Consider the following 18,600-nt stretch of genomic DNA (forward strand, 5'->3'; position numbering starts at 1 on the left):
AATCTAACATGATAATTATTCTAAAGGTGGAGGCATTTCTTACAACATTCTGGCACTTCAATATTTCCAAAGCTGAAACTCAGTGTTTGAGAAAATAAATTCCATTATGGTCATATCCCACAGACCCAGTCAGGTCTGGGATCTCTCCATTTAAGGCTTTATGCAGACATAGATAAAAACTTGTACTAGAGGACTCACACATGAGTGCACTGATGCTATGATTCATTCTACCTGAGTAAATCCAACTGCTGTGTGAATTTCAAAGAAGTTAGAAGGGTTTAACATGAAGTGGCTGTGTCTGCCAGAATAATTTACTTTCAGGGTCATCAAGCACTTGTATAAGGAAGAGATTACTGTCCTGTTCAGGAGCATCCTGTGATTCATAAAAGAAAACATTTAGTATTGACTCATTACATTTATCACAGAAAAAATTCCTCTTCTTAGTAGGAATACAGATCTCACCTTCAAAAGAGCTTTTCTCATAGATCTTGAAGTGGAAATAGCTTAGTTTTGCATCTTAAAATGTACCTTGTAGATTTCATAGCTGTCTTTTTCTTTCATTAGCAGTGGTAAAAAGACATTAAAATCTCATATTAAAATCTCTCTGGAGTAAATGCAGTTATAGTCTCCTAAACACTCTTATAGTCCAAATACCATAGTAACTCTGTTGCCTGTCAGATAATGCTCATTGTTAAAGCAATTCAGGACTGAAATCTATGCATATAACACATTCATTGGGGTAGAGAGCCTACAGGAACTGCCATTGTCTATAGGAGAAATATGCAGTGATACGATTATATGCCCTCTGGGAGTTGCTCCTACTAGTCACTGATAGGGCCCCATCTGTTTAATGTGAGTGGGCAGGCTAAAGAGAGTTCATCTTGTTGGAGGAAAGCAGTAAGACTGAGGCTTCTGAATGCTTGGAAAGAGGAAAGAATGTTTTAGAAGATAGATCAATAAAAAAATCCTACCTGCTTAAGTTAACAATAAAGTACCACTTTTAGGCACGTTATATCTGTTTTCTTAATATGCTAGCTCTTATGTTTCCTTTTCTGTTGTTTATCTTAAATATTTTAAATAAACATTGCATCCTATATCTATGCAGGACTAATGTGATATAAATCTTTATTATGTATTGCATTTGTCCACAGTATATAGTTTGTATAAGCAGCAAATGTATGATATATTGTTTTCATATACAGAAGGTCCTTGTCTGGTACACACAATTACTGGAGATTTGCTGAGAGCCCTGGAAGGAACAGAAAACTGCTTGTATCCTCGCTTAATTTCAGTATCTAGTGAAGGTCACTGCATCATCTACTATGAACGAGGACGGTTCAGCAATTTCAGCATTAATGGCAAACTCTTAGCTCAGATGGAGATCAATGATTCAACCAGGGTAAATCTAAATGCAAACAAACATTCCTTGTGTCTTGCCTTTATTTACTAAAATAAATTGAATTTATTTGCTGTGCGGTTTAAAAAGGAAATCACGTGTAAAATTGCCACCTCCTGGTTAAGTCATATTCAAACACAGATCCTCTCATCTCCATCTCTGAATGCAAAAATGCTCTTCAGCTTTTTCAGAATAAATAAGATCAAATTGTTTATGATACACAATTCCTGGCTTTTTTTATTTGGAATTAAATTTCATTAGGAAATATGTCTTTAAAACAAAATGCTCTCAAAAGAGTCCATTCTTCATTTATTAGCCAAGACATGAATTTGTGCCCTCAGGGCTCTGCTCTGTCACTAGCATTTGAAGCAGCATTAGGAATTCAGAGCACTGCTCTCCTTTAGGTGTTAGTGATGGTACTGAGTACTGTAGGACAAACATCAAAATGTTGTGTGCTGAACTCAAGTCTCGGCAGATTTAGCTAAAGAGCTTTTTTGTTATATATCATGTTTAAAATGGCATAATTGTTTTATTTAAATTTTGAAGATGCAGAGTTTGTTGGTTTATGTTTTTATCTGGGGAGAAAGAGGAATGGAAACCCTTTTCTTCAAATTTGAAGTGGGTAAAGCAAAGTAAATACTTATAAGTCAAATAAATTTTTGTAATATTGCCCTTTCTCCATAAAACATGTGTGCTCATTTTTTGTCTTTTCTCCTGAAGGCCATCCTCCTGAGCAGTGATGGGCAGAACCTGGTGACAGGAGGAGACAATGGTGTAGTGGAAGTATGGCAGGCCTGTGACTTCAAGCAGCTCTATATTTATCCTGGCTGTGATGCTGGCATAAGAGCAATGGATCTGTCTCATGATCAGAGGTGAGTTTGTCACTAATATTTGAAAGCAAATGATAAAAATGCACAAAGTATACGTCTCCATGAACATTAAGATATGAACTCATGATATGCAGTCATTAATGGAATATGATAGAAAACAATTACGCCAGTTGTTATCTTGTTGATTTATCTGACTCAGCATATTTTCTGATCTTTGTATTTCATTAATGCGAGCACTTAACATTAAAGTGGGGTCTTATATCTTTGAAATCAGTAAGCCAGAGACTCCACTAGCAAAATGTGAGTAAAATTACATTAACTTAAAAACATAGGAACAGTCAGACTGGACTGGACTGCACTAGTGCCTATTAACTAATGCCTAAAAAAATTACAGAAGTTTATGATTTCTGGTTTTCAGCTATGCAGAGCTTGAGAACTTCTTAAGGTTGCATCTAGACTATCATGTGTAATATTATCAGTGGATCTATCTACCAAGAATGAGTGTGATCCTTTCCTTTGACCTTCTTGAGCAATGGAGATGCAGTGTATGAGCCTAGATATTTGCAGTCACTGTTGTGGCACTAAAATGCACAACGTAAGTGTAAATTATAAGTGAACCAAGTCCCTCAGTCTTCTAGTCTTCTACTGAAATATGACTACAATGTAAACTTACGCAGGTTTATAAGTGGATTTGATGTTTACATCATACATCAGTTTTGTGTGGCTTATTGATATACAAATTCAGGAGAGGCAAACAATTTATAGGACGTTAGAAAAATCAAACATTAATTTCAGTTTATTTTTCTTGAATTTTCAGCATTCTATGTAGCCATTGTGTAAAGCAACAAAACCACCTGTAGACAAAATTCCATTCTAATTTATTCATGTATGAGTACATGACTTGAAACAAGTTTTTTGTCTCAAACATATTCTAATTGAAACCTAATTTAATGGAAAAGCCTATATATTTCTGGAGCTTTGCCAGTTCAAGGAGATTTATTTCACTGCAAAAAATTTTAGCTAGCATGTTTTCTCTATCGCTGTTTGTGATATGCAGCTGGGAAGATTCAGCTGCTTAGCTTTACTTACATAATTAAACAATGGCTTTTGTATGGTTTGCTAGAAGTGGTGATAGATGTCTAAGCCAACTTTAGAACCATAGTTACTAGTTTACTACCATAGTTAGCAGGTATGTAGTAACTGAAAAATCAACTTCATCTGTTGCCACCAAAATAATGTAAATATGGAGTATGAAGCATTTTAGGAGTACCAGCGTGTGATGAGCTTATGATTAGGAGATAACTAAGTTCTTTTTACAGAGACTTCTCATTCTTTCTGGTAGACCCTAGGTTATCCAACTGACCCCAGATGCAGCCCCAAAGGCAGAGGTCTCCACAGGCCTGTGTCACAGCTGCCAGTCAACATAGACATATCAGCCATGATGGGGCACCTTCTAAAATTAAACAGCTGGGTTGGGTTGTTAAATACCTGAATGAAGTTTTTGTGGCACAGGTGTTTCGTGTGAACTACAGGAATAAGCTCCCATAAAAAGACATGGAGATGCACTTGCTACAGACTGTGAAGTTGAGAGGACAATTAAGCTCACCCTCAAGTAGATGCCCAGTATCCTGTAGAGAGCTGGTCACAGGCTGTACTGAGGGCACTGATTAGGACACCCATAGCCAGTTGTACTGTTTGAGATAGCTCAGAGGTCTGAGATACGTACATGGGATGGCACACCATATGGCAGAGGATCTACTGAAGACCCACACCCTTTACTAACGTAAAGGTGACTGAATGGAACTCTAGACCTTCCTTAACCATAATGGGTACATGGGAATTTGGCTCATATGGAAATACTTAAAAATAGTGTCTCCATCACATACTGAATCACAGAATCACAGAATCACAAGGTTGGAAAGGACCCATTGGATCACCCATGAGCTTAATTTTCACGTTGTTGCAAAAAAAAACACTGTTTCTTTCAGCTTTTTTACTGTTTATGGTAAACCATCGTTTGAGAAGATGAAAGAGAATTAACAGAATTCTATCTTTTTCAGAACTCTGATTACTGGCATGGCTTCTGGCAGCATCGTAGCTTTTAATATAGATTTTAACCGGTGGCATTATGAACATCAGAACAGATATTGAAGTACAATGAAGAACTGAAAGTCCATGTGAAGCTGAGAGCACAAGTGCTGCAATGAAAGGTGTAGTCTCTGGTGGAAAACCACGTCTGCATTGACCTCCGTTGTACATTCCATTACACCCAGCAATAGCTGTACATTGTAGTCAGCAACCATTTTACTTTGTGTGTTTTTTCACAACTGAACACCAGCTGCTGTAAAGCAAGCTTGTATCATGTAAATTATATGAATTAGGAGATGTTTTGGTAATTATTTCATATATCTTTGTTTTTTGAGAGAAGGTAGTAGGATGTGCCACAAAAGACTTTTGAAAATTCTGGGGAACCTTGTGTCCAGTTGTTTCAATGTTTAGGCTTTGAACCTAACATGCATCCCATCTCCAGACTCTTTTCAAGCTGAGATAAAAAAATACGTTTGATACTTTGTACATCAGATGCACATCTTAACTTTAAAGGGATACTTTTATAAAAGTAAAACCTTGTATAAAGAACAAAACTGTTTCTTAATTTTATTGTGGAGTTACAACTTGCATGTACTTTAAACCTGATGTCTTGAAGGAACAGGTGCATTCACACAAATCAAACTGGAGATCTGCCTAAGGGTACAGCTTGTGTTAAAGGGTTGAATTTGGGCGCAAACAGTAATTTTGACATTTCCACCAACACATGTTTTTCACTTTTTGAATCTAAACTTTACCCCTCTCAAGTGGAGTTCTGCTCATGAAGTATTTGGATAAAAAGCCATCATTTGCCATATTTAAACTTTATACAATAGAAGTTAAATTCCTCCCTTTTAAATTCAAAGACTAGACAGAAAGGGAGCAAAGAAGGAAGTTCAGTTTAATGCTTTGTAATGCTTAATGACTCCCAATACAAAGTGCTATACTTCTGGAATATTAACATTTGGCATACAAACCATGGGTGAGATAGGCCCCAGTGATTTTTTCCCTTATTTTTCCTCTGAGCAGCTTGGTTTATTTGACAGCCTTAGCTTCATTGTAAAGGTGGCTGAGGTAATCCTTTTCGGTTCTTCTGAAAGTCTCACCTGAAGCCACTGAAACTAAGGCGCTTCATGTTTTACAATACTGTAATGATAACTATTCGAATAATTTTCTGCACATTGTACTGATCAAATTACACACCCAGGGGTATGTACACTTTAATTCATGTTTCTTCTTTGTATATTTGGTGACTGTATTGTCATAGATGTACATATTGTGTCGGTAGGGCTATGAGGCATGTAACAGGAATGTAATTTTCTCAGAATTTACACTCACTTGCAGTCATTTATTTAAAAAGATAATGGATTCTTTGTATTGGCACTTTGCACCAGAAACATATCATTATTTATTGATGTGATTACTTATTTGTTCTCCACCTTGTATTAGTAAGTTTAGCACTGAATTTCCTTCTTCATTGTTGTTTGTATTTATAAGGGTCTGAATCATGGGGATCAGCGTAATGATTAAGTTATTCATCACCCGTCTGTAAGCAATATCTTGAGTTTGTAGCTTAGAATTGGGAGACTATTGAACATCTGGAAGACAAGTTCATTTCATCTTGAGATCATGGTGAAATATTTTGGATATATAAATTCCTTAAGCTATTGTAACCATGTTTTATTGCAAAGATGTAAAATATGCCAGATGTGTGTGAGTTGGAAATCAAAAAGAAAAATAAAATATGCAAAGAATTCAGTGATTGTTTTTCATTTCAATGAACTGGCCACCAAAATATTCACATTATAACTAGAAAAAAAACAATTATTTTGAGAAATCCGCTCCTATACTATGTGTATGCCAAAAATTATGTGTGCCTGGGTGGTGTGTTTCCTGGGGTCTCAGGAAATAAAACAGAGGTTACAGAGTGTGTTTTGCAACTCTTTTGACTATCAGTACATGAAGAGAAGCTACTAAAGATACTTAGATCAGCAGAAGTGAAAAATCAAAGCCTTTAAGGAATATTTAGGATTTTTGTGAATGGAATATTTAAGGAATTTTATATTTTTTATATATTTTTATATTTTTTAATTTAAATTTTTATATTTTAAGGAATAAGGAAATATTTAAGGAATTCCTTTAAGGAATATTTAGGATTTTTGTGAATGTTGTATAATAGACCTCCTGAAAAGTGTCGGTCTGATGAGAGCCATTTCAGTTATTATTTCAATATCTGACAAGATGTAATGAATTCCGTCTTATTTTAGGTATTGAAACCTTTATTGAAACCTGTATAACAGGACAAAATAGGTGAGATAAATTGCCTTTTGGAAATGTTGAGGTCCTTACCAAGATTGTGGCAAGTAACTGGAGATAGATAATTATCTACATGTCAGGTGTCTGATTTAAGGTAGCAAGGGTAGGCAAAATGCTTTCCTCATATTTAGAAAACTCTTTGTTGGCTGAGAGGCAAAATAGCAGCCAACACTTCAGTTCCTTGCCCCGCTCATTGCCTTTCAATTTAGGATTGTTCTTTGAAGAAATATAAAAATTAACTAAAGCAAGTATTTGGGAATCTTATTAGAAAATAATATACACTTTTGCAGATATCTATTTATATCAATCAGCTTTTGAAGTGGATAAGCTAACTCCATTGTTTTGAGGCTAGAGGAGAGTTGGAGAAGGATATGAGAGGACTGGCACGTTAATAGTGTTGTGTGAAACTGTTTTATTGCTATGTCACAACCTCCATTCCATTGTTATGAATATCACCCCTAATTTAATATTTTATTCAACAAATTGAATGACCATTGCAGTTAAACAAAAGAAACCAATATTTCTATTATTTTAATTAATACTGTGGTTTCCATGAAGTCTCTCAACATTATGCAAAGTACAATTTAGTCACAAATTCAAAGTTTCTGGCAAACATTTGCATAAGAAATTGGCAACCAGTTACAAAAAGAAAAAAAAAATTCTGTTGTATTACATTCATAGGTAGGGTACCCAAACAAGTCAAACTTACAATAATAATAGTAGTAGTAGTGGTAATAATAACAACAACATCAATGTGCCACGTCCATTACAGTTTAAATCATAAAAACGGAGGCACAGGACAAGAAGAATGTGTCAAAGAGGCTGGTATAGTCACATACATGAGCTTGATACAGTTTTTGTGGTGAAACACTGCCCTTGCCTTTTACTATCTATTTAATTTCTATTTTTAAAGAAAAAATGTTATAAATGCGCCAAGATATTTAAATTATTCTGTTATTTTTGGTGATACATGTTAATTACGTTAATATACATCTCTATCTGTTGCAGGATCTCTTAGTGCAAAGAAAAGACAGCATACACAGATCTCCAGTTTGTGTCAGAAAACTTTTCCAAAGCTTCAGCTGCCCCATTTTGGTGGGATATAAACTCTTAAGGTGGGACAGGAAAGGTAGGAGAGGTGGTGGGGTAGCCCTCTATGTTAGAGAGTGCTTTGATACCCTCAAACTCAATTATGGTGATGACAGGATTGAGTGCCTGTGGGTGAAAATCAGAGGAGCACGAGAAGGCAGATATTGTGATGTGAGTCTGTTATAGACCACACAGCCAAGAAGAAGAAGGTGATGAGCTCTTCTATAAACAACTGGGAGAAGTCTCAAGATTGCTAGCTCTTGTTCTTGTGGAAGACTTTAATCTCCCAGATGTCTGTTGGAGGTACAATACAGTGGAAAGAAAGCAGTCTAGGAGGTTCCTGGATTGTGTGGATAACAACTTCCTCACAGAACTGGTGAAAGAGCTGACAAGGGAAGGTGCCCTCCCGGACCTGCTGTTTGTGAACAGAGAAGGCCTTGTGGGAGACGTGATGTTGGAGAATGCCTAGGGCAAAGCGATCATGAGATGGTAGAATTCTCAGTTTTAGGTGCATCGAGGAATGGGGGTTAGCAGATCGGCCACATTAAACTTCCAGAGGGCAGACTTTGGACTGTTCAGAAGGCTACTTGGTAAAGTCCAGTGGAAGACAGTCCTTAACAGCAAAGGAGCCCAAGAGGGCTGGGTACTCTTCAATAAGAAAACCCTGGTAGCGCAGGAGCAAGCTGTCCCCATGTGCCAGAAAATGAGCCAATGGGGAAAAAAATAGCCTGGATGAGCAGGGAGGTATGGGTAGACATCAAAAAGAAGAGGAATGTCTATGAACTTTGGAAGAAGGGACAGGTGTTTTGGGTGGACTACAGGGAGGAAGTTACATCATACAGAGAAAAAATCAGAGCTCAGAATGGCCAAGGGGGTGATGATAAAAAATCTTTGTATAAATACATTAATAGTAAAAGAAGGACCAGGGAGAATATTCAACCCTTATTGGATGCAAAAGGAACAACTGTGACAGAGGATGAGGACAAGGCTGAGGTACTTAATGCCTTCTTTGCCTCAGTCTTCAATAGTAAGGAAAGTTGTTCCATGTGTGTACAAACCCAGCAACTAGAGGAGCAGATCGAAACTCTAATGTTCCAAGAGGAGGTGCTTAGAGACTTGCTTGCCCAGCTAGATACCCACAAGTCTATGGGGCCAGATGGGATCCACCCAAGAGCATTGAGGGAGCTGGCAGACATGCTTGACAAACTCCTTTCCATCGTCTTCCAGCGGTCCTGGCTGACTGGGGAAGTTCCACTGGACTGGAGGCTGGCTAATGTTGTGCCCACCTACAAGAAGGGTTGCAGGGAGGATCCAGGGAACTACAGGCCTGTCAGTCTGACCTCAGTGCTGGGGAAAGTCATGGAACAGGTGTTCTTGAGTGCTATCACGAAGCACATGCAAGAGAACCGGGTGATCAGGCCCAGTCAACACGGGTTCATGAAAGGCAGGTCTTGACAAGCTAACCTGATCGCCTTCTATGACAAAGTGACTCAACTACTAGATAAGGGAAAGGCTGTGGATGTAGTCTTCTTGGACTTCAGTAAAGCTTTTGATACAGTTTCTCACAGCATTCTGCTTCACTGTCAGCCTCTGGCCTGGACAGGCGCACACTCCCCTGGGTGGAAAACTGTACTGGAAAGTACTGCAAATTTATATATATATATATATATGCAATATAGTACAGTTTATGGACTCTCTAAACCTGGTAATTAGTTATGCAACATCTACAGTTAAGTTTGAAGATCTGAAACCAACAAGAAAAAAGTCTGAAGACTGCCTTCTTTTAAAATGTATAAGCTGTAGCCATATAATTAGTTTACAGAAGGATTTAGATGGATCAAAATCCACCAAAAAGATGACTTAGTTTATGGGTTCTTCTAGGGTGAAATCATGCCTAAGCAGCACTGCAGCTCTGCATTATTAAGTAGAAGTGAGTCCCCTGTGAATCGCACCCCATTTGCACCTGGGTACCTAACATGGATACCTATGTGCAAAATTCAGAGCCTGGAGTGCTTTTTATTCTTTAAAGGACTGGCATAAGGGCTCTGTGTGCCCAAGGGTGCCACAATGCCAGACCTTCAGCCTAGCTTTTCTACCATAAAGCAGAGATCATGCTTTTTTAGACAAAACTAGATAGGAAAGACAAATTCTTCTCCTGTGCCAGAAGATTACAGACAGCTAAAAGTTATCAGCGTCAGTGGATTGTCTTAAAAGCTTTTTATTTATTTTATTTTGAAAAGACTTAGTCTTGACAGGATGCTGCAATGACCACGCGCTGTGACAAAGCTAATCCTAGTGTCGTAGCTGTGGAAATTTAAGAATGGTGCACATAGCCACAACAACCTTTGGTCAGCTGTATCAGCTGTGTCCTCTCCCAACTTCTTGTGAACGCCTACCCTGCTCACTGGTGGGGATGTGTAAGAAGAAGAAAAGGCCTTGACTTTTTGTAAGCAGTGCTCAGCAATTACTAAAACATCCCCATGCTATCAAGACTGTTTTGGCAACAATCCAAAACACAGCCCCATATGAAATACTATGAAGAAAATTAACTCTATCCCAGCCAAAACCAGCACACACACTCAGTCTCATGTTCTACTTACATGCTGCCTCATATATACCTTTACATGAGGGAATGTCAATATTGACTGCAAAAAATTTCTACCTATTTTGTAGCCTTCATGAGGCACGTGGTCAGAGCTCCTCCTTGGCCATTGCTTCATGAAGGTCATTGACACCAGCTTCCGGTCCATGAAACTGGATACCTTGGAAAGAGGTAATGGGCTAATCACCATGGCTATAGCTGCCTCTGTTGTCAGACCCTCATTGTAGAGGCTTAATTATGCCCTAACTTGATAAGTCCCTCAATGGTAAGAAGTTATCTAGTGGGAGATAAGCCTGCTAGACAGACACCTACTGCAGGACTTCAGAATGTCAGGAGAGAAGGATTCATCTGGAACATGAAGCTCCAGACATGTAGTGAATTAATATGGATCCTGTGCAGGAACTGTCTGCAGATAGCACACTCACATACACCTAATTCCATGTAGGTTGGGATTAGTGTCCCAAGGGGTCCTGATCTTTCTTCTTTGATGGATGATCTGGCCAGTACACTAATCAGGAATACATTCTGATTTCCATGGCAGTCCATAATGAATTTGTTGAGGCAAGGCATACACAACTGGAGAGCTCAAAGATTATGGTTTTCTGCAAAGTGCAATCTTGATTGAGGGAGTTTTAAATGTGCATAAGGATAAAAACTTGGAAAAAATATTTCTTGCCTGCAACTTTTATCTAAGTTAAGCTGTCTATAGGGACACTTTTAACTGACTGCAAAAGCACTCTTTCACAAGTCTCTCCCTGGTTTTGGGATTCCCTTTGCCATTTGCCACAGGGACGGAAGGGACTGCTGTACTTTTCAGATGCATTTGCAGCACAAGTATGCACGAACGCAGGTGTGTGTTCAAGGCAGATTGATTATGGATCAGTCTTTTTGCTACTTAAGATACTTCCCAGCAAAAAAAAAAAGGCCAAAACAAGGCAAAGAAGCCATTAAATCACAAGATTAGAGAGCACCAAGGAGAAAGGGAACAGCGGAAATTTCAGACAAGGAATATAGCATGGACCTGGACTCAGGAAACTAGGAGCCCAAGCTGAAGTGTGGTTTTGTATTTAAGGCAAACACCTAAAAAGAAATAAGGCATCTCCACTAACAATCCTAGAAAAGACTGAAGATGTTCACAGGAACCTGTCCAGATTAACAGATGCAGCCATTAACAAACCAGGATTTAAAGGGTAAAACACTCATGTTTATATTGTTGCTACTTAAATTATATTCATGTATCTTTTAAAGAAACTAATATCTCTCTATAACTGGCCTGTAGCAAATTATAATAAGGACTGGAATTCCTGGAAATGTCCATTCTTATGTATTTCATGTAGACCTACTTATAAGTGGAAAAAAATCACCAGTCTTTCTTGAAGACTATTTTTCTTTTCAGACATCAGTTTTTGCAGTAATTTCTTTTAAGCATTTTTCAGTAAAAGTCCTCCTCCTTAATACTCATTTCCACAACAATTATCTGAAAATATTTCTATACTTTCCATAAAAATTAACTCTCAAATATGAACTATGCATGATTCAAAGGAGAAAAGCTAAGACAACAAGGAAACTTCAAACAAGCATTAATGTAATTTCAAAGTGTAGAACTGGAAGGCTTTTTTAGAAGAACATATTTGATATCCTAAATCAACAAGATACTTATTAACTCAGAAACAAATCCATTTTTGAAAGATAAAATAAAAATTTGGATTCTGCTTTGGGTAAATGTGGGACAATTGGAGTGTTCGTTTGCTATGTCCTCCATTACTTTTAGACTTTAGAAGGAGATTTTTAATGGAAAAATGTTTCTGCCAGATTTCAGTAGAAACAACTACATTTGTAAATTAGAAACAAGTACGTTTTGAGACACTGACATGAATGTGACTGTGATTTCTTAATTGAAATATTATACATTATTAGTCAAATGCCTTTCATGAAGCTGCTGCTATTCTTTCTAACACATTCATGATCTCATCAAAACCATATCAACTCTGTCTCTTTTTCACAAATTATTGTGAATAGCAAATTAGCTCATTATTTTAACTCTTCTATGGATTCCTTATTAACTACTGTTTTCCATGGGATCCTGTCAGGATGACAGGCCTGTCATAATTTGTTTCATTTCAAGAATCCAAAAGACACTTCAACCAGACTCTTTAAACTCTTGGAGGTAAATTAGAGAATAAACTGCTTTGAGGGAGTTTATGTTAGCAGAATATTTCATCTCAAGTACAGAGAAGTTAAGAATTCCCTATTATTTAATTTATTATTTTCAATGAGAGACATGTGACTACTTGTACTGTTCAAAACAATATGCTTTTTCACTAAGAACTCCTAGAAGGATCTAGTGCACTCTTCACAGTCCCACAGGTCATTTTTTCGCCTTGAGTAACATGCCAGGCTAGAGAAATTAAAGATCTAACTCCTTCATCATTCCAGAGGAGCAAAATGCCACCAGCTAGCTGGGAGAACAAACTCACTTCTTCCTGGAGTTGAAGCACGGATATTTTGCTTTAGTGTGGAAAATTTGTAAATGCATCGGACTTACGCTGACCAATTCATGACAATCTTGTGAGACTTTCAAACAAGGCTTTTGGAGAGGAAAAGCTTGATTCTCCCTGCATATTGGCTGAGATAGGATTTTTCCCATAGAGACATCTTTGTTCCAGTTAAGTCTTTCTCTACATTTCCTGAACTGAAGAAATGGGGAGGGAAACAACATGGGAAAGAAAACCTGATCATACAAAAAGGGAAAAGATGTCAGCCAAGACAACACCAATGACACCATATTTTGAGGGAACAATGTAGCTACAAAGGGTGTTCTCCGTCTTCTGACACCACAGGCTTTGTTTCTATGGGCCTTATTGATACAATACAGAAAACAAGAGTTGCTAAAGTCAAACCAAAGCACTTTCTCCTCCCCGGAGGTAAGGGGTTAATTGCACTGAATCCTATTAATCTACAGTTTAGAGACATCCAAACCAGTTACCTTCTGCTAGCAAACCTGAAGAAGTCCCATCTATCTGAGATATTGCTCACCATGATGGGGCTTTTTAGAAATCTGAGGAAGGTTTACTTGTAGAGCAAAATGCTCATTTTATTAAACCAAAGCCAGGAATATGGAAATATTGGACGAAAGGAGACAGAAAGTTTATATCAGACAGTCTGGAAGTTAAGAAAACATTGACGAACCTGTTATAGGGACTGATTTCACATTTGTGTCCCAAATATGCTCAGTTTCTAGGCGGAAATGAGGGTAGTTGTGGTTGCTGACTCACTCCCAGGCACTACGCCTCAAGTGTCAGGTCAAACCACCTTCCACATCACCAATAATAAAAATGCTGCAGGGTCAAATTAGGAGCTCAGTTACACCTGTGCACCCCCGGGCCACAGATTAGGCTGGTGGTGATATGGGTGTAATCCCCACGTGGTGGTGGGGCTGGATGGGTGTTGCTGCCTGAACTCATTACATGATTATGTTGATGATGCATGAAAGCCACCAGCTGCTCCCTGCTGAGGTGCAGCACCAGCAGCCCTCACTCACGGTGGCTGACACAATAAAATCTGAAGCCAGAATACCTGAGCTAAATCAAATTACTTTACTGATATCCTCTCTCTACTCCTTCATTTCCATCTGGTTATTAATCTCATAGCTCTTTCAATCCAACAGTGTGAGGGAGTAGAGGATGAGGAGCTGGGACTTCAAAACCCTCTTCCAAGGGAGCCACATGCTCATTCAAGGTAGGAAGAGAACATTTTGATCATATAATGTGGAAATTTTATATTAAAAAATAAGTGTATTCCATGTGTGTTGGACACTTCCTGTGGCAGAAAGGGGCAAGTGTGGGAGAAAATCTATAGTCCATCTAATTCTTCCCTTGGAGCTGGCCCACTCCCTTTTTGCACTACAACAGCTACACACGTTATGTTTCGGGCTGGGTTTTCAACCACATAGGACAATAAATAATAAAAAATGACCTTCATGGATTTACAGTCAGCTAGCTAGCTCTTATAATAAAAAATAAAAGACTCATAGGAATGTACTTGAGGGCTGAGAGGAAAATAAATGACTGGGCAGAAAACCATGAAGATGTAAAAGGCAATCTTATAAACGTCACTGCAGATAAATATACAGCAACATTTCAGACAGAAGAATTGTTGCTCCAAAAAGGAAGATATCTTCCAGTTTAATGAGTGCCCTAAGTGCCAGCAATGATATATAATGACCGGAGATCTTTTGCATATGTTCTGGGATTGTCCAGAGTCGCAGAAGATTGGCAATAGACACAAATATGCAAATGCACACAATCCCTTTACAGCCTGCAGTAAAACTGCTCATTTGCAAGACTGGTTCAGGAGGCACTATGCTCACTCCTGTATAACGCTTTCTTCTTGTTCAACTTGAGAATACTTCACCTTTAGATTTTCAGTCCGATATTGATCTCAATGCCTTTTGACATTTGGAGAGAAGAGACTTTATGCAAAAACTGGATTTTGGACTAGCTCTAATACAATGCTAAATAATGACGTGGACATTATGTGGTAATAACATCAGGAAACTTTATTTTCTGTAATAGAGATGATTCCTTAGAAGCACAAAAAAATTAAAATGGATTTTAAAAAATGTAAATGTAAAAAAAATATTCTAACATATAAAGTCACTTCTGAGAAGACTCCATGAAATTTAAGGAGGTTTTAATAGAAATATTAACTATTCAAGTGCAGACAACAGCTAAATAAGGATTAGCATGACCACAGCAAAAATAGAGGTTATTAACAACTATTTTTTACCATTAATCATATATCCCTTAATGTGCTACCAAGAAGTCTTCTATCACTTATATGAAAACTATGTCTAAGTGTGCAAATTATGTCAAACACAGGAACCTCACTGTTCTGTATTTCCCAACAGTGTTCCAGCAACTCCAGTAGTCAATTTTACCTCATACCCCTGTTTTTGGTGAAGCAAGTTTTAACCTCAAGCTCATTTTAAATTCTGCCTTTCTTTCAGTTTACCTATATTTTCTTTCATTTATGTATAGTTATATGATATATATTATTTAATGTAGCTCTGATTTCCAAAAGACATTTCCCAAGAAGGGTAGGTATGCCAACAGGACCTGGGTTGAACAGTACTGGGTCATATCAGACAGAAAACAAACACAAGGGTCTGGAAGCACACAACTAGGTGCTTCAACAATCCCATTTTACCATGGGATAATGAGAAGGGGCAACTCACCCCCCAGCATGGCTTTCCAAATCTTTGCTAAAAGCACCACATCACCCTGTTTTCAAATCAGAGTAACCAAGCTAACCTGCAGAAGTCATGCAAAACACTGCTGTTCAACATATTTTTCCCTGAAGTATGAATATCTGGATGAAAGAAACTGGAAGCAGCACCACCGTCATGTGAGTAACACAAGAGCCCCCAGCTTCTTAACAAGTACAGCCATGTTGCTGACAAGCACCCTATTAGCTCTGTCTTTCAAAGCCTTATCTGGGGAGACTGCTGTGAAATCAGGGAAGAAAATAAGAATACAGCTGTCATAACACCCTGAGTGAATCACCTGAGTGAACTCTGTATCTTCAGAAACCAGTCACTGTAACTGCAAAACAGAACTGGAGAGTCCACCTTCACACTGGTTCCAGCTGATAAGCAGAAAGTTACGCTTCGTAATGTCAGGCTAAATGCTTCTCAGAAAGTCCATATCTGAACTAAGAAAAGACTAGATGCATTTCTTGATGTCACTAACAAGTTCACTTTTCATTATCTGCCCACTACACTAAAAATCAATGAGTAGTTGAGAATGCAGAGGCTAAAGAGACTCAAGACATTTATTATGCAAGACTCTTAAGTTCAGTGCTATTTACAGCTGAAAACTGAACTTACCTACAAGCTAGTTGTGAGAAAATTTATTTTGAGACTTTTAATATTTTTCATATGTTTGGAAAAATTATAATGGCACAGATCTTGACCAAAAGAAAAAAATGATTAGCAAGTGTTTAGATACAGAAGGAAGACATTTCGTATTGACTTTTCTACTACTAAATCTATGTTACAGAGGTATATTGGCTTAAAGGCCTAGTTAAATTCCAGAGAAACACTTCATGGCAATATTTATCTGTATGTCCCACTTGACACTTAATTTATCATACTTTTCTCTGTGTCTTTGAGGGGAGAAGAGAACTACATTGAAGTCTGAATCTCTAACAAAAGTCTGGTGTGACCTCCTGAATTAAATATATGATGCATTGGTATTTGAAGCGTAACATCTTGTAAAAACATCTTCCGAAGGCTGAGTCCTAAATCTTACCAATTCTAGCCTAGTGTGTCTCCAAATGAACTGATTCCCATTGAGGCAAGTTAAGTGAGGAGCCTGTACATACATTTGTGTTATTTAGTTATTTATCATGATGTAGATGGCTTTCAAGTTCACTGATTGGAACATGTTCTGCATGGAAACGCACTCACAAACCCTAGCATTTGTTTCACCCAGTCCTTCAGCTGTCTGAGATCAGATATCTGAACCCATTTCTGTAACCCCATGATACCTTTATTGTCAATGGAAAGATGTAAAGAGGCACTTGTGGACAGAGAGTCATTTGAGCTATTGAGATATCTGTCTTCGGTATCTTGGATATGTAATGAGAGAAATCATCCTGTGATAATACATACTTATTTCTCTCCACAAGTAAAAAACTCATCCTGGGGTAACTGGCTCGGATGTAAATACCTCACATCTATACAAATTAAGGCATTTCAAACTGATGTCAGCCATCCAATCCCTCCTTTACATTTGGTCCAGCCAAACCCGGACTGTCCCTGCCCTGTGGGGATGGCTTCTTCTTCTATCTGTCAGGTAAGGTGGGTCAGGAAGTGGATCAGGCTGGAAAGTGATTCATTCTCCATGTTTTTTGTTCCTTACTGCCTACATTTTTGGCTGGATCATTTTTTGGATGGATTAAGCTTAGCCACACTGTCCAACTACCCACTCTCTTAGCCATGTGATAGGTAACACTGAGATAAGGTTGAAGGAGATAATGTGTAGGGAGGTGAGGAGTGGGAGGGAGGGGGAATAAAAAGGACTCTAAGAGAGGGATGAACTATAATATCTGGCACGGTTTGCCAAGAGTGGATTGTCCTGGGAAGCACAGGCTGAGGCACAGGTTGTGTACAAAAACACACATCAGAGAAGCATCTACTGCAAGTTAGTCGAATACAAGGAGAGGGGCTTTTCTGGGTGGATATTGGTGGCAGTAGGTTCATCATTATTTTCTTTCTCCTGTGTTTCTTTCTAAGCACCTGTACAGGTGATTTCTGTTAACAAGTTGCAAACAAATAAATGGATTTGCATTTTACTGTATCCTGATTTGAAGTAAGGATGATTTCATGCAACCTGCTTACAAGAAAGAATCCTTTACATAGGATACAGAAAATCTAAGCCACAAGGTCAGAGCTACAGGGATAAGTGCCAGACTCACCAAAGCCTTGCTTCAAGAAGAGTTCAGCACACCTTTGTAAAAAGTGCACAAGCCAGACTAAGATCCAGGGATCAGGTGAAGAACTATTTCCCAGATAACAGTTATAGTCATAAAATTCCCCAGTGTTTCCTGCAGAATTTGAGCACCTTGCTTAGACCCAGAGATACAACCTTCGCTTGTGCAGTTTCTGACAATTGAAAACATTCATCGAAGGGTATGTTTTTATTAACAGACTGGGGGGTACTGCATGCACAGCAGGAGTTTGCAGCAAGACCCATCCTCCAACAGGTCTCTAATCAAAAGACCGGAAGTTCTAAAGGACAAAAATAAAACCTACAGCATCATGCCCAAATGAGAATCTAGAGAGTAACATGTATTTTCTGTATTTTGTATCTGTCTTTTAAACTCGATTGGATAATGAAGCACACAGCTCCAACACCATCCCATTTTCCCTTCCTTAGCCATGCAGCACAGATGCAGCCAACAGTTAGAGACAAAGCAGAATAATTTGTTGAATAATTTAACTAAGCAGGGTTAGTTAAGTAGTTCCCACAAAATGAAATTCATTATAGGAAGAGGACCTTACAGATAGCACAAACACCTGCCTAAAAAACCTGGAGAGACTCCACAGAGCAGATTCCAAAATCTCCCCTGAAACTGTAAAAACTGTCTTGTGTAAACTGTAGTGCATTTAACATTTTATTTATTGTACTGAATTTATTTTAATGTTGTGGGGGAGAAAACTGGTTATTAGAAACAGCTGATTTCAGTCCAACATTTTCTATACTTTTATTTTGTCAACA

At 38.1% G+C, this 18,600-nt stretch overlaps 1 protein-coding gene across 12 annotated transcripts in view; it reads left to right on the forward strand.

The window, feature by feature from the left end:
• Positions 1 to 6,057, forward strand: part of NBEA (neurobeachin) — a 498,960-nt gene extending 492,903 nt beyond the window's left edge. For all 12 annotated transcript variants that reach the window (XM_054056357.1, XM_054056365.1, XM_054056384.1 and 9 more), the window contains 3 exons: positions 1,203 to 1,399; positions 2,117 to 2,268; positions 4,287 to 6,057. In XM_054056357.1, the coding sequence (XP_053912332.1) occupies positions 1,203 to 1,399; positions 2,117 to 2,268; positions 4,287 to 4,377 (440 nt within the window). In that variant the 3' untranslated portion in view covers positions 4,378 to 6,057. The remainder of the gene's footprint in view (positions 1 to 1,202; positions 1,400 to 2,116; positions 2,269 to 4,286) is intronic.
• The last annotated feature ends 12,543 nt before the right edge of the window (positions 6,058 to 18,600 follow it).

The sequence above is a fragment of the Cuculus canorus genome, chromosome 1, assembly GCF_017976375.1.
Source record: "Cuculus canorus isolate bCucCan1 chromosome 1, bCucCan1.pri, whole genome shotgun sequence".
In the NCBI taxonomy this organism is placed as follows: Eukaryota; Metazoa; Chordata; class Aves; order Cuculiformes; family Cuculidae; genus Cuculus; species Cuculus canorus.